This window comes from Hemiscyllium ocellatum, chromosome 30 (assembly GCF_020745735.1).
Source record: "Hemiscyllium ocellatum isolate sHemOce1 chromosome 30, sHemOce1.pat.X.cur, whole genome shotgun sequence".
NCBI classification, from domain to species: Eukaryota; Metazoa; Chordata; class Chondrichthyes; order Orectolobiformes; family Hemiscylliidae; genus Hemiscyllium; species Hemiscyllium ocellatum.
In genome coordinates this window covers 35,978,856-36,001,782 of record NC_083430.1, presented here as the reverse complement: position 1 = coordinate 36,001,782, position 22,927 = coordinate 35,978,856, and the positions used below count along the sequence as shown (strand labels likewise).

At 39.2% G+C, this 22,927-nt stretch overlaps 1 protein-coding gene across 1 annotated transcript; it reads left to right on the top strand.

The window, feature by feature from the left end:
• The first annotated feature begins 8,568 nt into the window (after positions 1 to 8,568).
• On the top strand, positions 8,569 to 21,072 carry LOC132830147 (stathmin-like). The gene is made up of 5 exons (XM_060847663.1): positions 8,569 to 8,653; positions 14,169 to 14,255; positions 18,367 to 18,539; positions 19,777 to 19,968; positions 20,562 to 21,072. The coding sequence occupies exons 2-5, from the start codon at positions 14,237 to 14,239 to the stop codon at positions 20,619 to 20,621; spliced, it is 444 nt and encodes a 147-aa protein (XP_060703646.1). The 5' UTR covers positions 8,569 to 8,653; positions 14,169 to 14,236; the 3' UTR covers positions 20,622 to 21,072.
• The last annotated feature ends 1,855 nt before the right edge of the window (positions 21,073 to 22,927 follow it).

Genomic DNA, 22,927 nt, shown 5'->3' with positions numbered 1-22,927 from the left:
CTTCTTCACTATCCTATCTACCTGTGACTCCACTTTCAGGGAGCTATGAACCTGCACTCTAAGGTCTCTTTGTTTGGCAACACTCCCAAGACCTTACCATTAAGTATATAAGTCCTGCTAAGATTTGCTTTCCCAAAATGCAGCACCTCGCATTTATCTGAATTAAATTCCATCTGCCTCTTCTCAGCCCATTGGCCCATCTGAGCAAGATCCCATTGTAATCCGAGGTAACCTTCTTCACTGTCTACTATACCTCCAATTTTGGTATCATCTGCAACTTACTAACTATACCTCATATGTTCACATTAAATCATTTATACAAATGACAAAAAGTAGTGGACCCAGCACCGATCCTTGTGGCACTCCACTGGTCACAGGCCTCCAGTCTCAAAAACAACCCTCCACTACCATCCTCTGTCTTTTACCTTTGAGCCAGTTCTATATTCAAATGCTAGTTTTCCCTGTATTCCATGTGATCTAACCTTGCTAATCAGTCTCCCATGGGGAACCTTGTCAAACGCCTGACTGAAGTCAGTACAGATCATGCCTACCCCTCTGTCCTCATCAATCCTCTTTGTTACTTCTTCAAAAAACTCAATTAAGTCTGTGAGACATGATTTCCCAAACACAAAGCTATGTTGACTATTCCTAATCAGTCCTAGCCTTTCCAAATACATGTACATCCTTTCCTTCAGGATTCCCTCCAACAATTTGCCAACCACTGATGTCAGGCTCACCAGTCTGTACTTCCCTGGCTTGTCCTACCATCTTTCTTAAATACGTTAGCCAACCTCTCGTGTTCTGGCATCTCACCTGTGAATATTGATGATACAAATATATCAGCAAGAGGTCCAGCAATCACTTCCCTAGCTTCCCACAGAGTTCTAGGGTGCAGCTGATCAGGTATCCACTTTTATGCATTTCAGGACATCCAGCATTTCCTCCTCCGTAGTGTTATATATAATCTGACAGTGTAGTGCAGCACTCGTGAACACTTGCCTTATCATTCTGGACCAGGAGAAAGCCTTTTACAGAACATTGTAACCTACGTATATAATAGATGTGCTGTCCAAAATTGAGTTTGGGGATAGAATTCACAATGCGCTCATTACACAACTTAGATAAGCATTAGTAGCTCAGTCTCAGTCAATGAATGGGGATCAGAAAACTTTTCAATCAAATCTGGAGTCAAGCAGGACTACCCTCTTTTCCCTGCTCTCAGTGTTATCGTACATAGCGCAGGCCTGGCTGATTTCTCATTTATGGAGACAGTGAGGTCTGCAGATGCTGGAGATCAGTGCTTGAAAAGCACAGCAGGTCAAGCAGCATCCGAGGAGCAGGAAAATTGATGTTTCAGGCCGGAGTCCTTCATCAGGATTTGTCCAGCCCAAAATTCGATTTTCCTGCTCCTTGGATGCTGCCTGACCTGCTGATTTCTCATTTATGCATGGTGACTATTCAAGCCAATTTTTGCTTAATTTGGAGGTCAAGAATGGACTCTGTTCACAGGGATGTGCAAACTTTGAGATGAAGGAGAAAAAGACATGACCTACATTCCCCTCATCATGATGGCTACCTTTGTGTACAGTTGCATCAAATTGTTTGTGCACACTCCGTACACAAACACACTGAGATTCTACCTGCCTGAGTGTTGTGAAGGGTTGGTCTAGCAAATTGCTGTACAACACACCAAGTAGTTGGAAGATGTCATCAAAACTTTTAGAGTAGTTTATGCAGAGAAACACCTTAGACAACAAATGCATCAAGCAGTCGGTCAGCATGTAACTTCCTTAAGGCTCTGTTGGAAATCCTGTAAAAAAGTTCCCCACAGCATCTCTATTAACCCTTGGCCAGCAGTGACAATAATATGATTAAATCTTTAGAGTTTGAGTCAAAGGAGGGTGGATGTAGGACCAGTATTTTAAACTTAAATAAAGGCAATAGTGAAGACATGAAAGCAGAGCTAACGAAAATTCCCTGGCAAATTAGGCTAAGGGATGGGTCAACGTAGACGCAGTGTTGGACAGTGAAGGAATAACTTGAAATACATAGAACAGATACTTCCTAAAAAGAAAGAAAAATTTCAAGTCAGAAGCCAACAGCTGTGGTTTCAAGAAAAAAATTAAAAGTAGTATCAAACCTAAATGCTTAGAATCATACAAATATGTAAATCAGATCAGAAAATTGAACAGAATGTAAAAAACAGCAAATAATGATAAAAAGATGAATAAGAAAAGAAAAATTAGAGTGCTAGCAAAGGCTGGCTAGAAATATATAAAACCAGATACTAAAAATTTCTCTAGTTTTTATAAAAGGGAAAGAGTTGGCAAATTGAATATCAATCCTTTGGAAAGTAAGTCTGTGGAATTAATAAGGGAATGCAAGGAATGGATAGATAAATTGAACAAGTATTTGCACTGGTTGATTCATTATAGAGTAGATATGTAACATCTCAGAAACAGCTCTAAATCAGGAATGGAATGAAGAACATAGGAAAAGTAAGGGATGTGGTAATGACCAAATTGTTTGAACTATAGGCTAACAGGCCCCAGGTCCTGATAGACTTCACCCAGGAACTTAAAATAAATGGCTAGTGAAATAGTTGATACATTGGTTTTAGTTTCCCAAAATTCCACTGTTTTGGGAAGGTTCCTTTTTTTTAAAGTAATTAATGTTTCTGCTGTCTGCAAAAAAAAGAGAGATACAAAGCTGGAAACTATAGGCCAGGTAGCTAAATATCTTTCATCAGGAATGTGTTAGAAGCCAGTATAAAAAATGTTTTTGCAGGGCATTTAGAAAAATTCAAGATAGATAGGCAAACACAATGGTTTTGAGAAAGAGAAATCATGTTTAACCACTTTGTTGCAGTTTTTGAGGAAGTAACCTGCTTTGGATAATGGGGATCTGGTGGATATGCTGTACTTCAATTTCCAGAAGGCATTTGAGATGGCACATCAAAGTTTATTGTTGAAAATATAATCTTTGTGTTGACAATAAGATATTGATGTGGATGGAAAATTGGCCAGTTAACAGCAGGCGGACTGCAGTGATTCAAGTAGTTAAAAATCACACAGCACCACCCCATCCAACACCAGTACCTCCACATCATGGTTCAAGAAGGCAGCTCACCCTCACTTTCTCTGGGGCAAATAGGGATGGGCATTAAAATGCTGACCCAGTCCAGAAAATGAATTTTTTTAAAAAACAGGAAATAGAAAGTAGACACGAGTAATTTTCTGGTTGGCAAGATGTAATTAAGCATACCACAGATCAGGGCTGGGTCTCAACTTACAATGAATGTAGTTGAGTTGGATGAAGAGATCAAAGGTATATTTGCTACATTTACTAATGACACACAAAATAGATTTAAAAGTAAGTGGTGAAGGAGACATGAGGAGGTTACAAAGGAATAGGTTAAGAGGGTGGACGAAGATCTAGAAAATTTAGTATGATGTGATTAAAATGTTAAATTGTTCATTTTGGTTCAACAATTAAAAAGAAACGTATTACCTACTTGAGAGATTGAACATCTCAGATGCAGATCAAATGTCTAACTGCTTGTATTGCAAAAGCTTAGTAGGCAGGTATAGCATGTAATTAGGGACAGGTGATGGCCTAGTGGTATTATTGCTGCTCTGTTAATGCAGTGACCTAAGTAATATTATGAGGATCCAGGTACCAATCTTGCTACTGCAGATAATGGAATTTGAATTCAATTAAAACATATGGAATTAAGAGACTAATGCTGACCATGAATCCATTGTTAATTGTCAGAAAAAACCATCTGGTTCACCAATGTCCTTTAGGGAAGAAAACTGCCATTCTTACCCGATCAGGACTACATGTGACAGCAATGTGGTTGCCTCTTAACTGCTCTCTGGGCAATTTGGGTTGGGCAACAAATGCTGGCCTAGCCAGTGACACCCACGTCCCATGAATGAATTTTAAAAATTTATAATCTAACAGTTTGTGATGGTTTATTGTGAGGGGATCGAAAAAGATTGTACTTTAGTTGTAAGGGTATTGATAAGACTACATCTAGGGTTCTTTGTACAGCATTTGTCTCCTTTTAGATGGAAAAATGTAAATGCATTGGAGGCAGTTCAGAGATTTACCACAAAACTTTCTGGACTTTATTATGAGGAGACACTCACTTGCATCCACTGAAGTTTAGTAAAGTAAGAGACTTCTTAACTAAACCATATACAATCTTGAGGGACCTTGGCATGTGTATGATAAACAGGGTGTTGCCTCCCGTGGAAGATTCTAAAGCTAGGGGTCACTATTTCTAAATAAGGGGTCACACATTTAAGATAGAGATATGGAGATTTTTTTTCTCATTATGAAACTTGGGTATTCTCTTTGCAAAAGGTGATGAGCCGTGAATATAGAAGAGTCCTTGAATATACTTAAGGCACAAATTCCTGATAAGCCAGGGGTGTAATATTATCATAACAGCAAAACAGTTTAAAAGGCTGAAGACCTCCTGATCATAAAGCCTGTGCAAGTGTCACACCCCAGGCAAACAATTTTTCTGGTCTTAATTGCAGTGATATTGTAAAATACATAAAAACATGAGAGGCGATAGGAAGATTTCATAGGATGGTGCAAGTGCCAAAATTAGTGACATCAAAGTTTCAGGACCAGCCACTACTGCAAGGTCTGGACTTTGCAGAATAAGGGATCATATGTTTTCCATTTTGGGGGCTATAAACTGAAATGAAAGATGAATACTAGAAATGTTTTGGAACTTGAAAAATCAAGTGCTGCATATATTGTAGTATCAGGGCAGTATGTGAAGCAGCAAGAAGGAAGATTTGAGATTGAGCAGCACAAAGAATCTTCCAAGTTAAACATTCTGCCTGATAAAAGCCCTCTGGTTCAGTCAAGAACAATAAGGAGTGGAAGAATCCAGAACCTGCAGACAAATAGTATTCATTTCTCTCACTGTCTCTGTGGGGAAAAGGCATTTAAAAAAACCCAGGAAAGCTTAAAAGAAAGAATTCCTGTAAGAAAATGATTAAATTTCACTGATCAAGGAATTGAAGAACCACAGTCACTATAAGGAAAACAGTGTGGCAACATTGCAAAAATCTAAAGGACAAGGATGTATACAGTTCATGATAAAGTTGTATGGAGTGCTGTCTAACAAAGAAACCTATGGTTGTCATTACATAGTTCCTCAAAACTGGAGTTGTGGGTAGACAGGGTGGTGAAGAAGGTGTTTGGCACAGTTGCCTTCATTGGCCAATGCATTGAATATGGGAGTTGGGACATCATGATGCAGCTGTACAATTCTGGTCTTGTTGCTCTAGGAAAGATGTTGATGAACTTGAAAGGGTGCAGAAAAGATTTACAAGGATGTTACTAGCATTGGAGGATTTGAGCTATAGGCAGAGGCTGATTCAGCTGGAGCTTTTTCCCCTGGTGCATCAAGGCTGAGGGTTGACCTTATAGAGGTTTATAAAATGAGGGACATGGATATGGTGAATAGCCAAGGTCTTTTTTCCCAGAGTAGAAGAATGTAAAACAAGAGTTTTGAACATAGGCTTAAGGGGAGAGTAGAAAAATGTAAAAGAACCTAAGGGGCAACTTTTTCATGCCGGAGGTGGTGCATGTATGGAACAAGCTGCCAGAGGAGGTGGGTTCAATTACATCAGTAAAGGGCATTTGGATTGGTACATGAATAGGAAGGGTTTGAGGGATATGGGCTAAGTACTGGCAAATGGACTAGATCAGTTTAGGATATCTGTTTAGGGCAGACAAGTTGGACGGAAAGTTGTGTTTCTGTGCTGTATGATTCTGACTGTGAGAAAATAACCTTCTACTTTGCGGTCTTGACTTTTGATTATTGGATTTACCCTGTCTATATATTTTCCGACCTCAGTGTATGTGGTAAATTGTTGTCTTCTGTCTAACTTAAATATGATTGTGTATATGTTTATAAGAAATCTTTTCTTACTACTGCTCTTGTTAAATTAAAATGTGCCACGTGGCATGGTGGCTAGTGGTTAGCACTGCTGCCTCACAGTGCCAGGGACCTGGGTTCAATTCCCGCCTCAGGCGACTGACTGTGTGGAGTTTGCACATTCTCCCCGTGTCTGTGTGGGTTGCCTCCGAGTGCTCCGGTTTCCTCCCACAGTCCAAAGATGTGCGGGTCAGGTGAATTGGCCATGCTAAATTGCCTGTAGTGTTAGGTAAGGGGTATGGGTGGGTTGCACTTCGGTGGGTCGGTGTGGACTTGTTGGGCCGAAGGGCCCGTTTCCACACTGTAAGTAATCTAATCTTAAAAAAAAAGTTTTTACTGTTACTGAACTAACCTGGTGTGAATTGCTTTTGTTTTTAATAGAAGTGAGTTGAGAAAATTGGTCATTTTGGTGTCTCATTAGGATTTCATATGTTTTGTGACAACTTGTGAAACAATGGAGCATGGTATTAGGCACAGTCTTCCAAGTACGATGTAATAGTTATTAGACAGCAGGTGGTAATAGACAGGATTTCATGGGATTGATCCCTGACCATCAGATTTTTGGTAAGGTCTGGGGTCAATCAAAAATGATGGAGGAAGAACACTAACATGCTGTCCCAGCCTATAAAGAAGCAGTTTAAAAAAAAATCTACCTGCACCTCCCCTAACTATTGTGCCGCTTCCTGACAGAATGTGTTGTGGTGGATAGGGAGTGAGATTGAATCCAAGCATGTCTTATTCAAGCTTCAAGTTAAAATTGCAAACTGTCCACCATGACATCAATGAGCCCTGTTCTGAATATTGAAGTAAGCCTGCCTGTCACTTCCAAGAGATCAGAGTAATCTGAGATCAAATTTTTTTAACTGCCCATTCACGCTACTGTCTAGAACCACTCTCTCTTCCCCTACCTTCCTGGCCTGGTTTCATAGGCTGAATTAAAATCAGGCCGAACTTGTTACCTTGCCTTAAAAACAAATTCTCAAGGGATAAACTGAAGGTTTATCATGTTCCCAAAGTTGTGAAGTATTTGGGGGAGCATGTTTAGTATTAGTAAAAAAAATTTCACTTAGAAAAATAAGTTGACATTGGAGGCATTCCAGAGAAGGATCACTAGGTTGCCTGTGGGAATGGAGGGATTTCGTTCAGGAGAGGTTGAGCATGTTGAGCTTGTACTCAGTGAACTTTAGGAGAATGAGAGGTGATCTGTCTGACTGTTGATTCAGAGAAGTTGTTTTCCTTTGAGAGTCTAGGACCAAGGGATATTAATAATACATTTTCCATTTATGATAGAAAATTCTTCTCTGGGATCATGATGAATCTACAAAATTATTTACAACATAGAGCTTTCTCCAGTGGGTTGTTCAGTACATTCAAGGCTGAGATAGACACAGATTTTTAATTAGGAAGGGAATCAAAGGTTAACCAAGAGATATGGTCAAAGTAGAATTGAATATCATCAGCAGCCACAGTCTGATTCAATGGCCAAGCAGACTCAGTGTGCTCAACAACATACTTCTGCTTCTATGTCTTATGATGTAAGTGGGAATGATAGTAATCAGATGGGGTGGCATTGTGGCTCAGTAGTTAGCATTGTTGCCTCACAGCACGAGGGTCCCAGGTTTGATTCCAGCCTTGGGGTGACTGTGTGGAGTTTGCACATTCTCCCCGTGTCTGCGTGAGTTTCCTTCGGGTGCTCCAGTTTCCCACAATCCAAAGATGTGCAGGTGAATTGGCCATGCTGAATTGCTGTAGCGCTCAGGGATTTAGTGCATTAATCAGTGGTAAATATAGAGTAATGGGGAATGGGTTTAGATGGGATACTAATATTCTTTAGAGGGTCAGCGTGGACTTGTTGAATCGAAGGGCCTGTTTCCACAACTGTAAGGGTTCTATTCTATGATTCAGATAAAATGATCTTAACAATAACCGAAAGAACTGCAGATGCTGTAGATGGGAAACTAAAATAGAAAGAACAAGAACAGTTCAGCAGGTCTGGCAGCATCTCAGGAGAGAAATCAGAGTTAACGTTTCGGGTGCAGCGACATTTCCTCGGAACTACCAACATCTTATCGAATATGGAAACAAGCCCATGTATCTTGACGAGGGAGCTATTGCTCTGCCACGAACCAATAATAATTGTCGCTAGCGAAACATTTCTAAACTAGTCAGCATACACTGAACTCAGATAGCCTTGCTGTTAATTCAGCAACATTATACTAACACAGTCTCAGATCCAAAGGACCAGAATACCATCTGTACAGGCTGGTGAAGTTAACCCTTATTGAAATATTATGGCGACATTGTGATTGTTTCTTCAGGCGGTAAGATTCCCTGACCAATAAGAATGCAGCAAGGACCAGAGAGCAAAACAGCCAATCAGTGAAAACAAGGGGACCGTCTTAGCCAACCGGAGTTGGAATTCTCAAGTCACAAACCAATGAATGTACATGGCCGTCGTAGTTCATCTTGGTTGGATGGAGTATATTGAAAAGGACCAATAGAATCGACGTACCGTTGTTTGTGCCCCTCATGTGTTGCAGTTCATTACCAATGGGAGAGCGCGAATGTTGTCATGTGGTGTATTTTTGGCGGTCTTTATTCGGTGGAGTGGCGGGGGGTGCTTTGGCAATCGAAAGCGGGTTTGTGCAGAGCGCGGGAGACAAAGGGAACAAGAAAGGAGCAAGGGTAAGGGGAAGCGTGTTAGGCATATGCATGCTCTTGGTTAGGTGGGATTAACTAATTCATCTTTTGGGTAATTTGGGGTTTTTTATTCAGGAGTTATTTTGGAATTTTACAGTTTCGTGCCGATGCAACAGATCAGTCTGAGAACGAGCGGGCTAATTGGGGTTAATGTATATCTGTTGCATATTGAGATGCTGCTTGTTTTAGGTTAAGATGTAAAACAAAGCTACTGTTTTCATTTTTGTTGAAAAGGAATGAAATTGATGCATGTATTCAATGCCATTAAATTTCTTGGGCGATCTAATTTTCCAGAGGTGCATATTGTAATAGGTACAAAGGATGGGGGGCGAGGGCGCTGCCTATTTTGAGCAAGATGTCTACTCGAAATTCTATAAAATGATTTTAATGAGTCTTCAATCTTATGAAACGTCGTGCATCCTTTTATTAAAAAAAATCCGAAAAATTCAGAGCCGTGTTTTATTTTTACCTAACTTCACTTTTTTTTGTTATTGTCTGGATATAGTCATCAAAAGAATAAGGGAGGGGCACCTTCTAACTAGACAATTGGGGAGGAGAATTTAAAGCCAACAAAAATTTCTAGGTATCAGTTACAACATTCCATTAAATTTATTTATATTAACGTTATGTTGCAACATCTATTGCACCTGTCTGAATTATTACTTAGCTTGATCGTTTTTAAGCGCCCGCTAGCTTGTATTATTTGCTTTCCGTATTTTCAATGCCACTGTTTTTTAGCCGTCAAGAAATACAGTGACTCTTTGTTCTGAAATAACGTTTGAGTGTTTTTCCTGTCTTAGCACAAAGGTTTGATACATACATGCTGCATACAAAAACAAAGGCCAATGCTTGTTTTGAATTTCTATCAAAGCTGAATATTTGCCTTTTTTTAACAAAGCGATATTTATTACCAGACCCATTGTACCCAAAGAGTCGCTTTGTATACCTATAGTTTAATGATGGGGATGGACCAGCAGTTGACTTTGTACCGTTTTGGAATGAATTCGATCTTACTAGTCGTATTTACTTCTAAAACTGGATAATTGCCTAATTTTTTAAAATTTCTACAAAATCTGTTTTCAAATCCACTTAGGTTTGCCATATTTAGGTTGGGTGTTGCCCGTTGTTGTTTCTCAGTAACTTGATCCGATCAGTTTTTTTAAACCTAGAAAATACACTTAGCTGATATTATAAAGTGTCTGTTTATGATCATTAATGCACTGGGCACCTTACTGGCACCAAAGCAACTAGACTGTATTTTTGTCACAGTCAGATGAATAAAAGCATGTTTTCACATCTGCCTTACTCTTGTGTTGCCAACCATTTTCTTCGGCTTCAGGTGGCGCTCGAGTCTTGTTGCTGTCTACAATGTCTGTTACATAGATTTCAGATTTATCATCGTCTCGAGAGAGTCGGGACTGTTTTGTGTGGGTTAAACCATCACGTTTTGCCCCAGCTTGAGTTGACGTATCTAAAGTCTAGAAATTAGATTTTTTTTTGTCAGTTTTGTCTTGAGACTGTTGACATGCAGCAACGAATTGAAGTCTTGTGGGGTGTATCTTTTATTTTGGAAACTGGAGGTTTGTTTGAGTGTCTTGGGAAATTAATCAAACGAGATTAATGCCAAGTCATTTGAATATCTTAAAAGCAAGTGTATATTTTGCTCCAGTACCGAAAGTGAATAATTTACGTTTCGTATCCAACGTATGATCTAGATGAGCGGTTGATTTGAAAATAAAATAGCGACGGCGGGCACAGTTGGCCGTCTGCCAGAGTCACTTGAGACTGGAGTTCGGTCCCTAAATAATACCGCGCAAAAATACTCAGCCAATTGTGCCTGTGCCAGCTCTGTCGAATAGTTTTTAAATAAGAATTTTTTTTCGTCATCGCACCTTTTCAGAACCTAACTATTAAAACGCTTAATCACTCCTGAGTCTTTTAGCATTAACTAAAACGGTAGCGACCGAAAACCATTTGTTTACTCTTATTGGAACTCTTGTTCTTTCAATTTTGTTTTGTTTTCTCACTAAAGGAGAACAGCTCCCAGCTGGTCAAGTCCTCTTCAGATACTGAAGGTTACTCCTGATGTTGACACGCTCCTATTCCTGGCACTTTTCATGTTTCATTTCTTTTTCTCAAGCCCACTGCACTTTTTAAAAACAAAACTTTGTCTCTGTTGGAACCAGTTTGGAATCTCATTGACTGACTTATTTAAATCCTAGCTCTGACCTACTTTGACAGATCTTTTCATCCATGCACACTTGGTCATATCACATTGGACTCAAAAATTAGTGTTATTCCATGTTATCAGCCATAGGGATTTGTAATTGGAGATGTGCTTTTCTTTTTTCCTCAATATTTTTAAGGCTCTATACCATGGATGTTTTATGTAGTGACATTGTCCTGAGTCAACTTGTTAGGTTAGATGGATTCTTGCATACCCATGCATTGTCCAAGCCTTTTGCATCGCTATACTACCTTGAAGATCACTTCTGTTTAAATCAATATTCTTATAAACTTTCATATTTAGTTGCATAATGGTGCCCAACTTTTATCTAGTAGGCTATTTCAAATATTAGTCAATAAAACATGAATTACTAAAATGTCTGTATGCTAGGTCAAATTCGGATTATCTAAGCTGTACTTCAGTTGGCCTTACAATGATTGTTCTTTAAAAGAGCACATTCGGGAAGTGGCTACTCACCTGAATTATATGGATAAATGTAATTTTGTAGTGAATATATTAATGCATGTCAGCTCCCTTTTTTGCAGTTTAGTGACAGTGGTGGTGTAAATGCAAAATAGGTTTTGTTTGAAGGAATTTTGGTAGCGTAATGCTTTGCCATTTTCCAAAGCACTTAACTGCTCTAATGTATTATAAATTTGGTTTTGATTTCATTTGGGGTAAATAGTGCTGCCTGTTACCAGTGTCACTGTGCCAATGGTTGTCTAGAATTTCCAAGTGATTAGACAGTGCCAGACCCTACATTTGCTGAAACATTAAATTGTCAAGGGAGCTTTTTAGATTTTTTTGAGCTTAAAACAAAACAGCTTTCAAGTCATAGTCACCAAAAGATTAAATATCTTGTTTGGTTTCCTTGAGGCTGCATCTGGTCTTTTTTGTTAATCCTTCCTCTTCAATTTGCTGGCTGATTCTGAAAAACAATGGTGTAATTCAAACTAATTGCATCTTTGATTTAAGATGCTTAATTTTGGCAAAGAGCACAAGTTGTCTGTGTTTATCTCTACACTTGGTGTAACATCAGATGGAAAACATTGCTATTTTGTAATGCTTACTAATCTTATGAAGTCATATAACTGTATATCATAGCTGTCGCAACCTTGCTGTAATTGATTGATCTTCTGTTTCTAAAATGTTTAGTCAAGTTGAATGGAAGATAATTGGCAATCTTTTTTTCATAGACCTTGCATGTTTGGTAGATGCTTCTGATTCCTAGACAGACTGAAACTAATCTAATTCAGGCTAGAATAAAAAATTTGAGCTTAAAACTAAGGCATTCCACTGGAGTACAGAAATACTTCTCACTAGCTTTGTTCTTGCAATTTAAGATCTGTTTAACACACTTCTGGCTACTTGTGTTTCACTGGGTTTTCTTTCTGTCATGACATGGATATTTAAAATTGTGAAATGTACATGACTTTTTTTTTCTATTCTATTGTCTAAATAGTTGTTTCCCCACTGATTATTGATAAACATGTAGTACTTATTCAAAGTATCAACCTGAGTTGAGTCTTCAGTTGATGTTGTTTTATACAAGTAACATTGCAAAATGCTGAATATTTGAAATAAAAACAAAATACTGGCAGCAAGTATTTCTGGGTACAATCATAACTAATGCTTTAAGTCTGAAAGATCTAATATTTTAAGGTCCCAAACATCTTAGTTATTTGAAAGACCACTGAACGGAATCATTAATGCTTTGTTTTTTACAGATGTTTGCTCTCAAATCTCTTTTTTTTTAAATATTGCCACACTTCTACTGTAGGTAGAACTACAGTAGCTTTGACCCAATTATTTTGATTTTTTTTGGGTTTGATTGTCCTAATTTTGTAGCTGTAAATATAAACCTGAGGTTCTTCATCCAGTTGTAATATCTCGTGGTATTCCTATGCAACAAAACCTCATCCCAAATTGAGGTGTCTCCTCTGTGGCATAGCATAGGCCAAATGTTGCTTGTTTCTGAAACATCCATGTGATGACTTGTCGCACATGGGTAGGGGAATGTAGATTTGAGGTTGCAGTCAAGATCAGCTATAAAATCATCAAATGTTTGAACGCCTGTTTTTATGTTCATATGCAATAGTTGTGGGCACGTTATAAATCATCCCAGTGGATAAGATTCCCTACAGCATGGAAACAGGCTCTTCGGCCCAACAAGTCCACACTGACCCTCCGAAGAATAACCCACCAAGACCCATTTCCCTCTGACTAATGCATATAACACTATGGGCCATTTAAAATGGCTAATTCACCTGACCTGCACATCTTTGGAATGGTGGGATGAAACTGGAGCACCTAGAGGGAACCTACGCAGACACTGGGAGGATGTGCACACTCCACACAGACAGTTGCCTGAGGCTGGAATCAAACCTGGGACCCTGGTGCTGTGAGGCAACAGTACTAACCACTGAGCCACCATGCTGCCAACAGTCAAGTTTGTAATTGGATTTTTATATCTTGATTACTTAAGATCAGCAGCTACAATGACTTGTGTTATCCTACAATAAGATGTCCTTTTTGTGACTTAACTCCAGGCAAAGATCCTTAGACAGCACCTTCCAAATCCATGACTGCTTCCCTCTAGAAGGACAGGGGCATCAGATATGGAGAAAAACCACACTCCATCTTGACTTGCAAATATACTCCTTCATTGTTGCTGGTCACAATCCTGGAATTCTCTTAAAGGCATTGTGGGGCAATCTATGGCATGTGGATTACAGCAATTCAAGAAGGTAGCTCATCATCACTTCAGGAGCAATTAAGTTCGGGCAATAAATGCTGGCTAAACAGCGGTGCCCACAAAGTGACTCAAAAGGGCAGCCATAAATTTTGAGGATATAATACTGATGTTGAAAATGTGGCATGATCTTAATATCTCAATGCTCCCATTTTAAGGCTTATCATACTCTGATACTTTTGAGAAATGAAGCTCCAGTGAGCAACTGCAAAGTCAAACCTTTTTGAGGTTGAGTTTCTCCCAATTCATTTTAATTTTATTGAAAAATAATTGCTATAAAGTTGCTGTGCTCAAGAGGTCTTTGCAACTTGTTTCTGCAGTGTGCAGATTTGGACATGTACGACGAACCTGTCATTTGATACAAATGGTTTTGATGTGAATGCAGTATTTTTTTTCCTTCTCATTTATAATATAGCTCTGTTCTTTCAACTTTTCGTTCCTCAGCTTTCATCACATTTTGCACTTAGAATGTAAATGGCCCTTTGATAATGTTAACCTTTTTAACAATGTTCTGACCACAGGATCTGCTGCACAAGTTGGACAGTGTTCAACACTTGGAAGTTAGCAACCCATCTGGTCTTGTTCCATTATGGCATCTGCATCAGCTGGTAAGTACAAATATATTCATAAGTCCCAGGTTATGACCATCTACAAACAGGGGAATCTAACCACCATTAACATTCAGTTGCGTTACCATTGTTGAATCCCTGACTATCAATATCCTGAGGTTACCACTAACCAGAAAATGAACTGAATTAGCCCTATAAATATTTGAATAAAAGCAATTTTTAATTCATTAGTAGGTTAAGGGCATCACTGGATAAGCTAGCATTTATTTCTCATCACTAATTACCCAGAGGGCAGTTAAGAGTCAACCACATTGGTGTAGGTCTCTAGTCACGTCGCAAGTAGGCTAGACCAGGTAAGGATGGCAGTTTCCTTCTATGAAGGACATTAGTGAACCAGATGGGTTTTTCTGTTAATTGGCATTAGACTCTTAATTCCAGGTTTTTAATGAATTGTTCTGCCATCTGCAGTGGTGAGGTTTGAGCCTAGGTCCCCAGAACATTGATTCTCTAGATTAACAGTCCAGCAATAAAACCACTAGCCACCGCTGCCTCTCCACAATGCAGATGCAAGAAATGTTGAACAAATAAAGGAAGCTGGAGAAACTCACCAGGTCTGGAGACACCTGAAGAAAGACAGTTTACATTTCAAGGTTAGTATGGCAGTGAAGATCAAGAGTTGTGTCAGACTCTGTCAACTATTTCTGTCTCTACAGATGTTGCCAGGCCTGTCTTAAACACTTTTTTTTGTAGCTGTGTAAAACTCTACTGCGGTTGTGAGAAGGCAGAAGCCAGAAATCCTGCAACTCATCACCTGTCTAAAGTTTGAGAAGATTTTTAGCTCGGGTGGTCGTTGTTGTGATTCTGTTCACCGAGCTGGGAATTTGTGTTGCAGATGTTTCGTCCCCTGTCTGGGTGACATCTTACTGCTTGGGAACCTCCTTTTGAAGTGCTTCTGTGATGAATAGAACCACAACATCATTTGTTTGTCCAAAGTATGTCCTCTACTTACAAGGCCCAAGGCAGGACTGATGAATACTTTTCACTATCTTAGATGAATTTAATTTCAACAGCATTTAAGAAGCTTGACACCAACCAGGAGAAAGCAGCATGCATTATTAGCTCTATGCCCCCAAATATTGACTCCCTTCACTACCAAAGCTCAGCAGCAATATTATCACCTACAAGATGCACTCTGGAATTCAATACGGTCTTCCTTGACTGTGCCCTCCAAATACATGACCACTGATATCTGGAAGAACAAGAGCAGCAGCTCCATGGGAATTCTACCTGCAATTTCCCCTCCAAGCCACTCACCTGGAAACTGGGAGCAGGAAGAGGCCATTCAACCCTATGAGCCTGTTTTGGCTTTCAATATGATTGTGGCTGATCCTCTGTTAATGCCATATTCCAGCTTTCTCTTCACATCTCTTGATGTCCTTTTTATTATTGAAATTTCTGTCTCTCTAATATACTCAGACTTGACTTCCACAATGGAGGAGCGTCTACTGTTGACTGTTCCTTCTGTCTTAAGTGGGCTCTCCTGTATCCAAAGACTCTCTGATCCTTAGTTCCAGACTCATCACCCATGGAAAGCATACTCTCTGCATCTAATCTGTCCAGCTATGTTAGAATTTTATGCACTTCAATCAGACCCTGCCATTCCCAATGAAATTCAATTTTTATATACTCTGGTTCAACTGAACCTGTATTCACTAATCATAAGAACATACCTGGTTCCAGATTCTCTGGTCATTGGAACAATCATTCCTGCATTTACCTTGTCTTGTTGGAATTTTCTAGGTTTCTGGGACCATCGGTCTTAACTCCAAGATTATAATTGTAACAGATTCCGTTTCTCTTCACTAGACAGTCCTGCCATCCTAGGAATAAATCTGAAACCTTAATAATATTCCCTTGATAGTAGCAACATCCTTTGTCAGAGAAGGAAACCAAACCTGCATGTATTACACTGAAGTGTGGTAAAACTGTAATAAGGCATTCCTGCTCTGTACTCGAATCTTGTTGTGAAGGTCAGTGTCATACTTGCTGCCTTCACTAGCTGCTGCACCTGCATGCTTGCTTTCAATAACTGGTGTACAAGGACACCTATCTAGTTGCACCTCATCTTTTCCCAATCTCTCACTATACAAAGGTCTTGCCTTTCCTGGCATCAGCGTAGTGATGTACTGTTCTCTATATTGCAACTCCTCTTAGCGGCCAAAACTGAGATACTCCAACCAGAATCTCACCAAGACAGTATAAACTGCAGGAAGACGTCTCTTTCTGAACTCTCCCCTTGCACTGAGAGTGACATATAACTTGTCTTTCTAATTGCTTGTTGTCCCTGCCTGTTTACTTCCCTTGGCGAAGGTGAGGACTGCAGATGCTGGAGAGTGGAGTTGTGTGGTGCTGGAAAAGCACAGCAGGTCAGGCAGCATCAGAGGAGCTCTTCACTTTACTTGACTGTTTTACAAAGGTATCCAGATTTGCATGTCGACATTTTCCATCATATCACCATTTAAGTGTTGTCCTTACATTTCAGTATGAAAAATAGATGACTTCACATTTGTGTATTACTACACAATGTGTGCCCACATGTTCAACTTGTTTACATTGACCTGAAGCCTCTGCATCCTCATCAATTCAAACCCATTCAGTTGTCGTCAGCAGACTTTGTATTTTAAGTTGTGAGGGGCCTGAGCACTGATCCCTGTGATATAACACTAACAACTGTCTGTCACATGGAAAAGACCCACTTATTCCTGTTTCCAATCTGACAAGCAATTCTCAATCCATGCTGACTTGGAAAATATTGTTACTCCTTCAGTATCGTTTGTCAGTTCTGGAGTTCTGTCACTATGCCCATCTAAACCAAAAGAACTGCAGAGCTGAAAAATGTATTGCTGGAAAAGTGCAGCAGGTCAGGCAGCATCCAAGGAGCAGGAGAATCGACGTTTCAGGCATAAGCCCTTCCTGAATAAGGGTTTACGCCTGAAACGTCTATTCTCCCGCTCCTTGGATGCTGCCTGACCTGCGCTTTTTCGGCAACACATTTTTCGGCTCTGATCTCCAGCATCTGCAGTCCTCACTTTTTCCAAAAGAACTGCAGTCAAGGTGGCACCTCATCACCTCCATCCGAAGGCATATGAGTTGGACAATAAAATTTGGCCTAGCTAGTAACACCCACATCTCTTGAAATGATTTATAGCCTGGTAGATAAAGGGGAGAAATGTTTTGTAAGTCAAGGTTTTCACTGATCAATGCATGCTGTGGAAGTTGATCAGTAAGATTTTCAACATGAGTTAGACTAATCAGATATTTATAGATATTTCAACTAAACTATTCTAGAATCATGGGCAACAGTGTGGTTGGCACTGCTGCCTCACAACACCAGAGATTCGGTTCAATTCCCACCTCAGGCAACAGTCTGTGTGGAGTTTGCACATTCTCCCCGTGTCTGCATGGGTTTCCTCTGGGTGTTCTGGTTTCCTCCCACAGTTCAAAAACGTTCAGGTGAGGTGAATTGGCCATGCTAAATTGTCCGTAGTGTTAGGTAGGTAGCTCTTCGGAGGGTCAGTGTGGACTCATTGGGCCGAAGGGCCTGTTTCCACACTGTAAATAATCTAATCTAATCAGCAATTTGTTTGTGACTGTCTTACTGGAAGAATGAATTGGATTTGATTCTACTAGTTGTAGCACAGTGTACAGTTTTAATTTGTAATGTGCTGTATCTTTAAATTCTAAATGCGAAATGCAAAACTAGATCTGTCAGATGGTGAGGTTAATGTTGCTTAATCAACATCTTCACATGCTACAATGTGCACAACTGAAACAATACTCAACTGTCATTGAAGCACAATGTTGCTTTGTCAACCACAATAAACAATGTTCTGAGACATACTGGATCTAACAAGTGGGCAGATTCAAAATTCAATTGACTTTCTGCATTCAGCTTGGGGCATTCTTTATTGCCTGATTGTCATCAAAACAATATGCCAAATTTAAAATGTAATTCTCCTGTGATAATGGATTGTCATGAGACAGCTTTTCCTGACTGCAGTCATTCTTTGAAATTGTCACCAAGTTTGAGGTCCAATGACTTCTATTAAGCTAGAATGTTGGAACAGTACTGAGTAGATGTGTTTCTTAGATATCAAGGTGAAAGAATTGGACAAGAGATCTTCTGGACAGGCTTTTGAGTTGATCCTGAGTCCACCTGCAGCTGAAGCTATTCCAGAGTTTCCCCTCTCTCCTCCTAAGAAAAAGGATCTTTCATTGGAAGAAATCCAGCGTAAACATGAAGCTGCAGAAATCAGGCGAAAGGTACACAAATCTGAGTGAAACTAAAATTTGCATGATTGAATTCTCGTCTGTGCTTTTAAAAAAATCATTACTGGTGTCCTGACTTTCAAGTACTACAGGATTAGACTGGGCATCACCTTTTGTTCTATTACATGCTGAGCTAACTGGTTTGACTTTCCAAAAGGATAGTAATTTTCTTGTAGCAGTTTGAAATACCCTTGCTTATGGTATTGCACTCCGAAACAAATTTGACAAGGTAAAGTTAGTTAATCTATTCTATGCTGTTAACAGCATGATGTAGCTCATTTAGCTAAATGCTAAGTAAAGTATTTCAAAAACAATGCTTATCTATTCAGTCAATATCTAACGAGACAAGCTGATTTGTCTCTGGCAGAGACTCTCTGGATTTAGCAAGGGATGATGGATAATCTTTTCACTTAATTTTTTTTAATCATTGCATTAACTGGCTTGATAAATGTCTTCACTATTTTCCAGCTTGAGAATAGTTAAAAATGATTGATAGATGAAAAATGTTACTGCTGGGATGTCATCGAGATGTATAGCATGGAAACAGACCCTTCGGTCCAACCTGTCCATGCTGACCAGATATCCCAACCCAATCTAGTCTCACCTGCCAGCACCTGACCCATATCCCTCCAAACCCTTCCTATTCATATACCCATCCAAATGCCTCTTAAATTTTGCAGTTGTACCAGCCTCCACCACTTCCTCTGGCAACTCATTCCATGTGACAGAGCTGTTCTTGCAGTTAGAACAGCTGAAAAGAAAAAAAGTTAACAGCTAACTCATTTGTTGTTTTTTTAAAAAAAAATCAAGTTTCCAGGCTTTTATCCAACTGCCTTCCTCATTCCATCAGTTCTAAAAAGGAAGCATTTAATCTATTTACAGAACTGATCAAACAGCAGCTTTACTGAATTTATGTATAGCTTACTTAAGCCATACAACTTGGCTGTTTTCCCTACAAAATATACAATGTTTTTTCTTGTATTGATTGATTGGTTTCTTTCTTGGTGATACCTTTTATTTAAAAGTCTGTGATGTACATACTGGAGATACCTCAATACAACCATATGTTCAGTTCATTTACCCATGAAGGCTACAGTAAGTTAGTTCTACAGAAGTAGAAGCAGTTAATGTGCAAGTGTTTCTTTTTTGGTGTCAATGCAAAACTTGAATCTTTTGGGCACTGAGGTTTCTCTAGTAATGCAGTCTTATTTAATTTTTTTTTGCTGTTTAGTCACATGAGGCAGAAGTGCTAAAGCAGTTGGCTGAAAAACGTGAGCATGAAAAGGAAGTGCTCCAGAAAGCTATTGAAGAAAACAATAATTTCCGGAAAATGGCAGAAGAGAAACTGACCACCAAGATGGAAGCTAACAAAGAAAATCGTGAAGCTCAACTAGCAGCCAAACTGGAGCGCCTAAGGGAGAAGGTAACAATTAAACTAATGGATATCTTGTCATAATCGTTGCTACATGCAGAGTGGAATTCAACATTACTTGGAATGGCACCATCAGCTAAAATCACCATTGTTGTTTTTCTCTCTTATTCCCCACCTCTTCTCTGAAGACCAATATGATTTGGTTTCTGTGGTGCTGGCAATCTACCAAGCTATTTTGTAGTGAAGAATTAAATTTTTTGTTTTATGCTCTTAGGTACTATCCTGTCCCTTATAGCAGTAGCTCTTAAAATTTGTTTGGCATCAAATGGAAGCAAGAATTATTTTCCCTATATTCCCCAATGAATTTCTATTCTAGAGGCTCTCTTAGTACAAGTACTGTGAAAGTTGGGATAGTTAAATCCTAGGTGTATCCCCTCAGACTAGCAAGCTGTTTTTCAATGTTTAATCCACAGTTACCCTGAAAAATGTTCCCTGTCTCTTATTCCTCTATTTAAGGACCAACCTCATGAATACTGAGAATGTGTCCTAATTATCAATTTGATTTGACCAAGTATTTCTGGAAAAGTTGTGGCATCCGTGGTTTATTGAACCTTGTTTTGTGACTTTGAAATTTTTTTTATTAGGAAAAGCGGATGGAAGAAGTGCGAAAGAGTAAAGAGATCAAAGAAGAAAGTGAAGATTAGCTCCATGTCAATACTTTTTGTTTGGAATTTGAGGATTTTCAAACATCCAAAGATGTGTTTTTTTTTAAATGGCCAGTGTGTTATTGGGAACTCCTAATTTGTAATAATGCTGTTAAGTGTGCAACTGCGAGCCAAAAGCTGACCAGTGTGGAAGCTTGTATTTTGTATGCTTTTCACTTTTTTTGTAAGCAATCTTGTGGATTATTCTTCCCTTGTTTTCCCCTTTCTACCCCCCAGCCAAACCCCATGTAGATAAATGGAGCTCCTGTGTTTTTTTTTCTACAAGTAGTGAATTGAATGGAATTGCTGGTTCAAGTTTTTCCTTTTGTGAAATGTGTAACTTAAGCATGCTTTACTGATGTGTTACACGTCTAGTCTGTGTGTAACTGTGTAAACCTGCCTAACCTTTACATCTGCCTTGGTTTCAATAAAACTGCACCATTGATGTTAATATGCCTTTTTTTATTCCATGGGGGAACAGAGCAAATTCTTTGTATCAAACCACAGCAGCCTTGTACAAAATGTGTAGTAATTTCATTCCTATTAACATATAAGCCACATCTTACTACCAGAACACCTTCTGCATGGAATGTTCACAATACTAGATAAAATGCTTTTGAGTCTGGAAGAGAGTCCCACTAGATCAAACAATACACAACATTCTGATCCCAAATTGCCTCAGTGGGAACTGGGCTCTGATGCTATTTCTACTGACTTCATGCAAACTTAAGCTCTGGGTACTGTTGGCAGTTAAACTGGTAAAATATTTCTGTAAGAGACATTACATGTGGATGGAGATTGCTGGGCCTCATCGGCAAGATGGTCAAGCAGTTGTTGGATAGTGCATTCCTGCATCTCAACTTTGGAAACCCCTCTACCATTGTTTTCACAGGTGTATCTGAGGAAGAAATAGGTATGAATGATACCAAATGGTATCGGATCTATTTGGCTCTCCGGGAAGTGAGCTGAAAATGTGTGGCTGGAAAAGCGCAGCAGGTCAGGCAGCATGCAAGGAACAGGAGATTTGGCGTTTTGGGCATAAGCCCTTCTTCAGTTAAATAAAAAAGTGGGCTTCCTGTTGGAAAAAGTTTCCATAGTCCACTCAAGACTGACAGCATAAAACAATGCCTGAAGAAGGGCTTATGCCCAAAACGTTGAATCTCCTGTTCCTTGGATGCTGCCTGACCTGTGCTTTTCCAGCCACACATTTTCAGCTCTGATCTCCAGCATCTGCAGACCTCACTTTCTCCTCTCTGGGAAGTGATGCATATTAACTACACCTAGAGCAAACCCTGACCTGCAAGCCTGTATTTCAAAGGTATAGGTGGCATTGTTTTACACTGTCGGTCTTGAGTGGACTATGGAAACTTTTTTTTCCCAACAGGAAGCCCACTTTTTATTTAACTGACAGCTACAATTTTAAGCCCCCTGAATCAATGTGGGGTGAGGTGCATGAAACCTGGAGGATGTGCCTATCTAGGTAATTTGGTGAGCAAAGCAGACCTGTTTAAGGTTGTTCAGTGAAGTTATATGGCTTCAGTGAATTTAAATGTGGTATGACAATCATTCAAATATTGGTTTTGTCTCATTAGTGTAATTGTCAACTCTACATCTGAACTATCAAGAGTTGTGTACATAGTAAGGATCTGCAATTGTGTATAAGATCCTGTGGAGATTTTTGAAAAGTGGGCATGTTTATTTGTACTTTAGATGATGCACATTATCTGTTTGTTCTGGATTTGAGGTCTTGATGTGTACAGTGTTTGCCTTGATGATGGACAGATTTCCAAATGTTCATGGACAATTAAAAGTAATGGGGGAGGGGGGTGATCTAAGGTAAAAATGCTATAGAAATGCGTCCACATTTCTATCCATTCAAAATTCTACAATACCAATTTAACACTTACTAACATTGCAAAGTATTGAATGTGGTCTATTTCTGGTGGATTTTTTTTTGTAACATCACCCTTTCTAGATAATACTTCAATGTAAGAGTACATCCTGAGTCAAATACCAAGATTATCTTTTTAAAGTTTTGGTTTTTCCTCCATTTATAAGCAGCTAACCTGCAAAAGGTCCTGTAGAGGATTTATAGATTGTAGAATGAACAGTGGAAATCCCATAAGTTTGTCAGATAATTCTGTGTAGCTGCATGCAATATTAAATTGACAAATCATTCTAGACACAGGAAAGGTCTCTGGTGAACTTTTGGAATGGTAGATTCCAAGTCACATTACCTTTATACTCAAAGTGTCATTACTTTTTGGAAGCAAGTCTAATATGTGTAAATTGATACTAACTGCCTA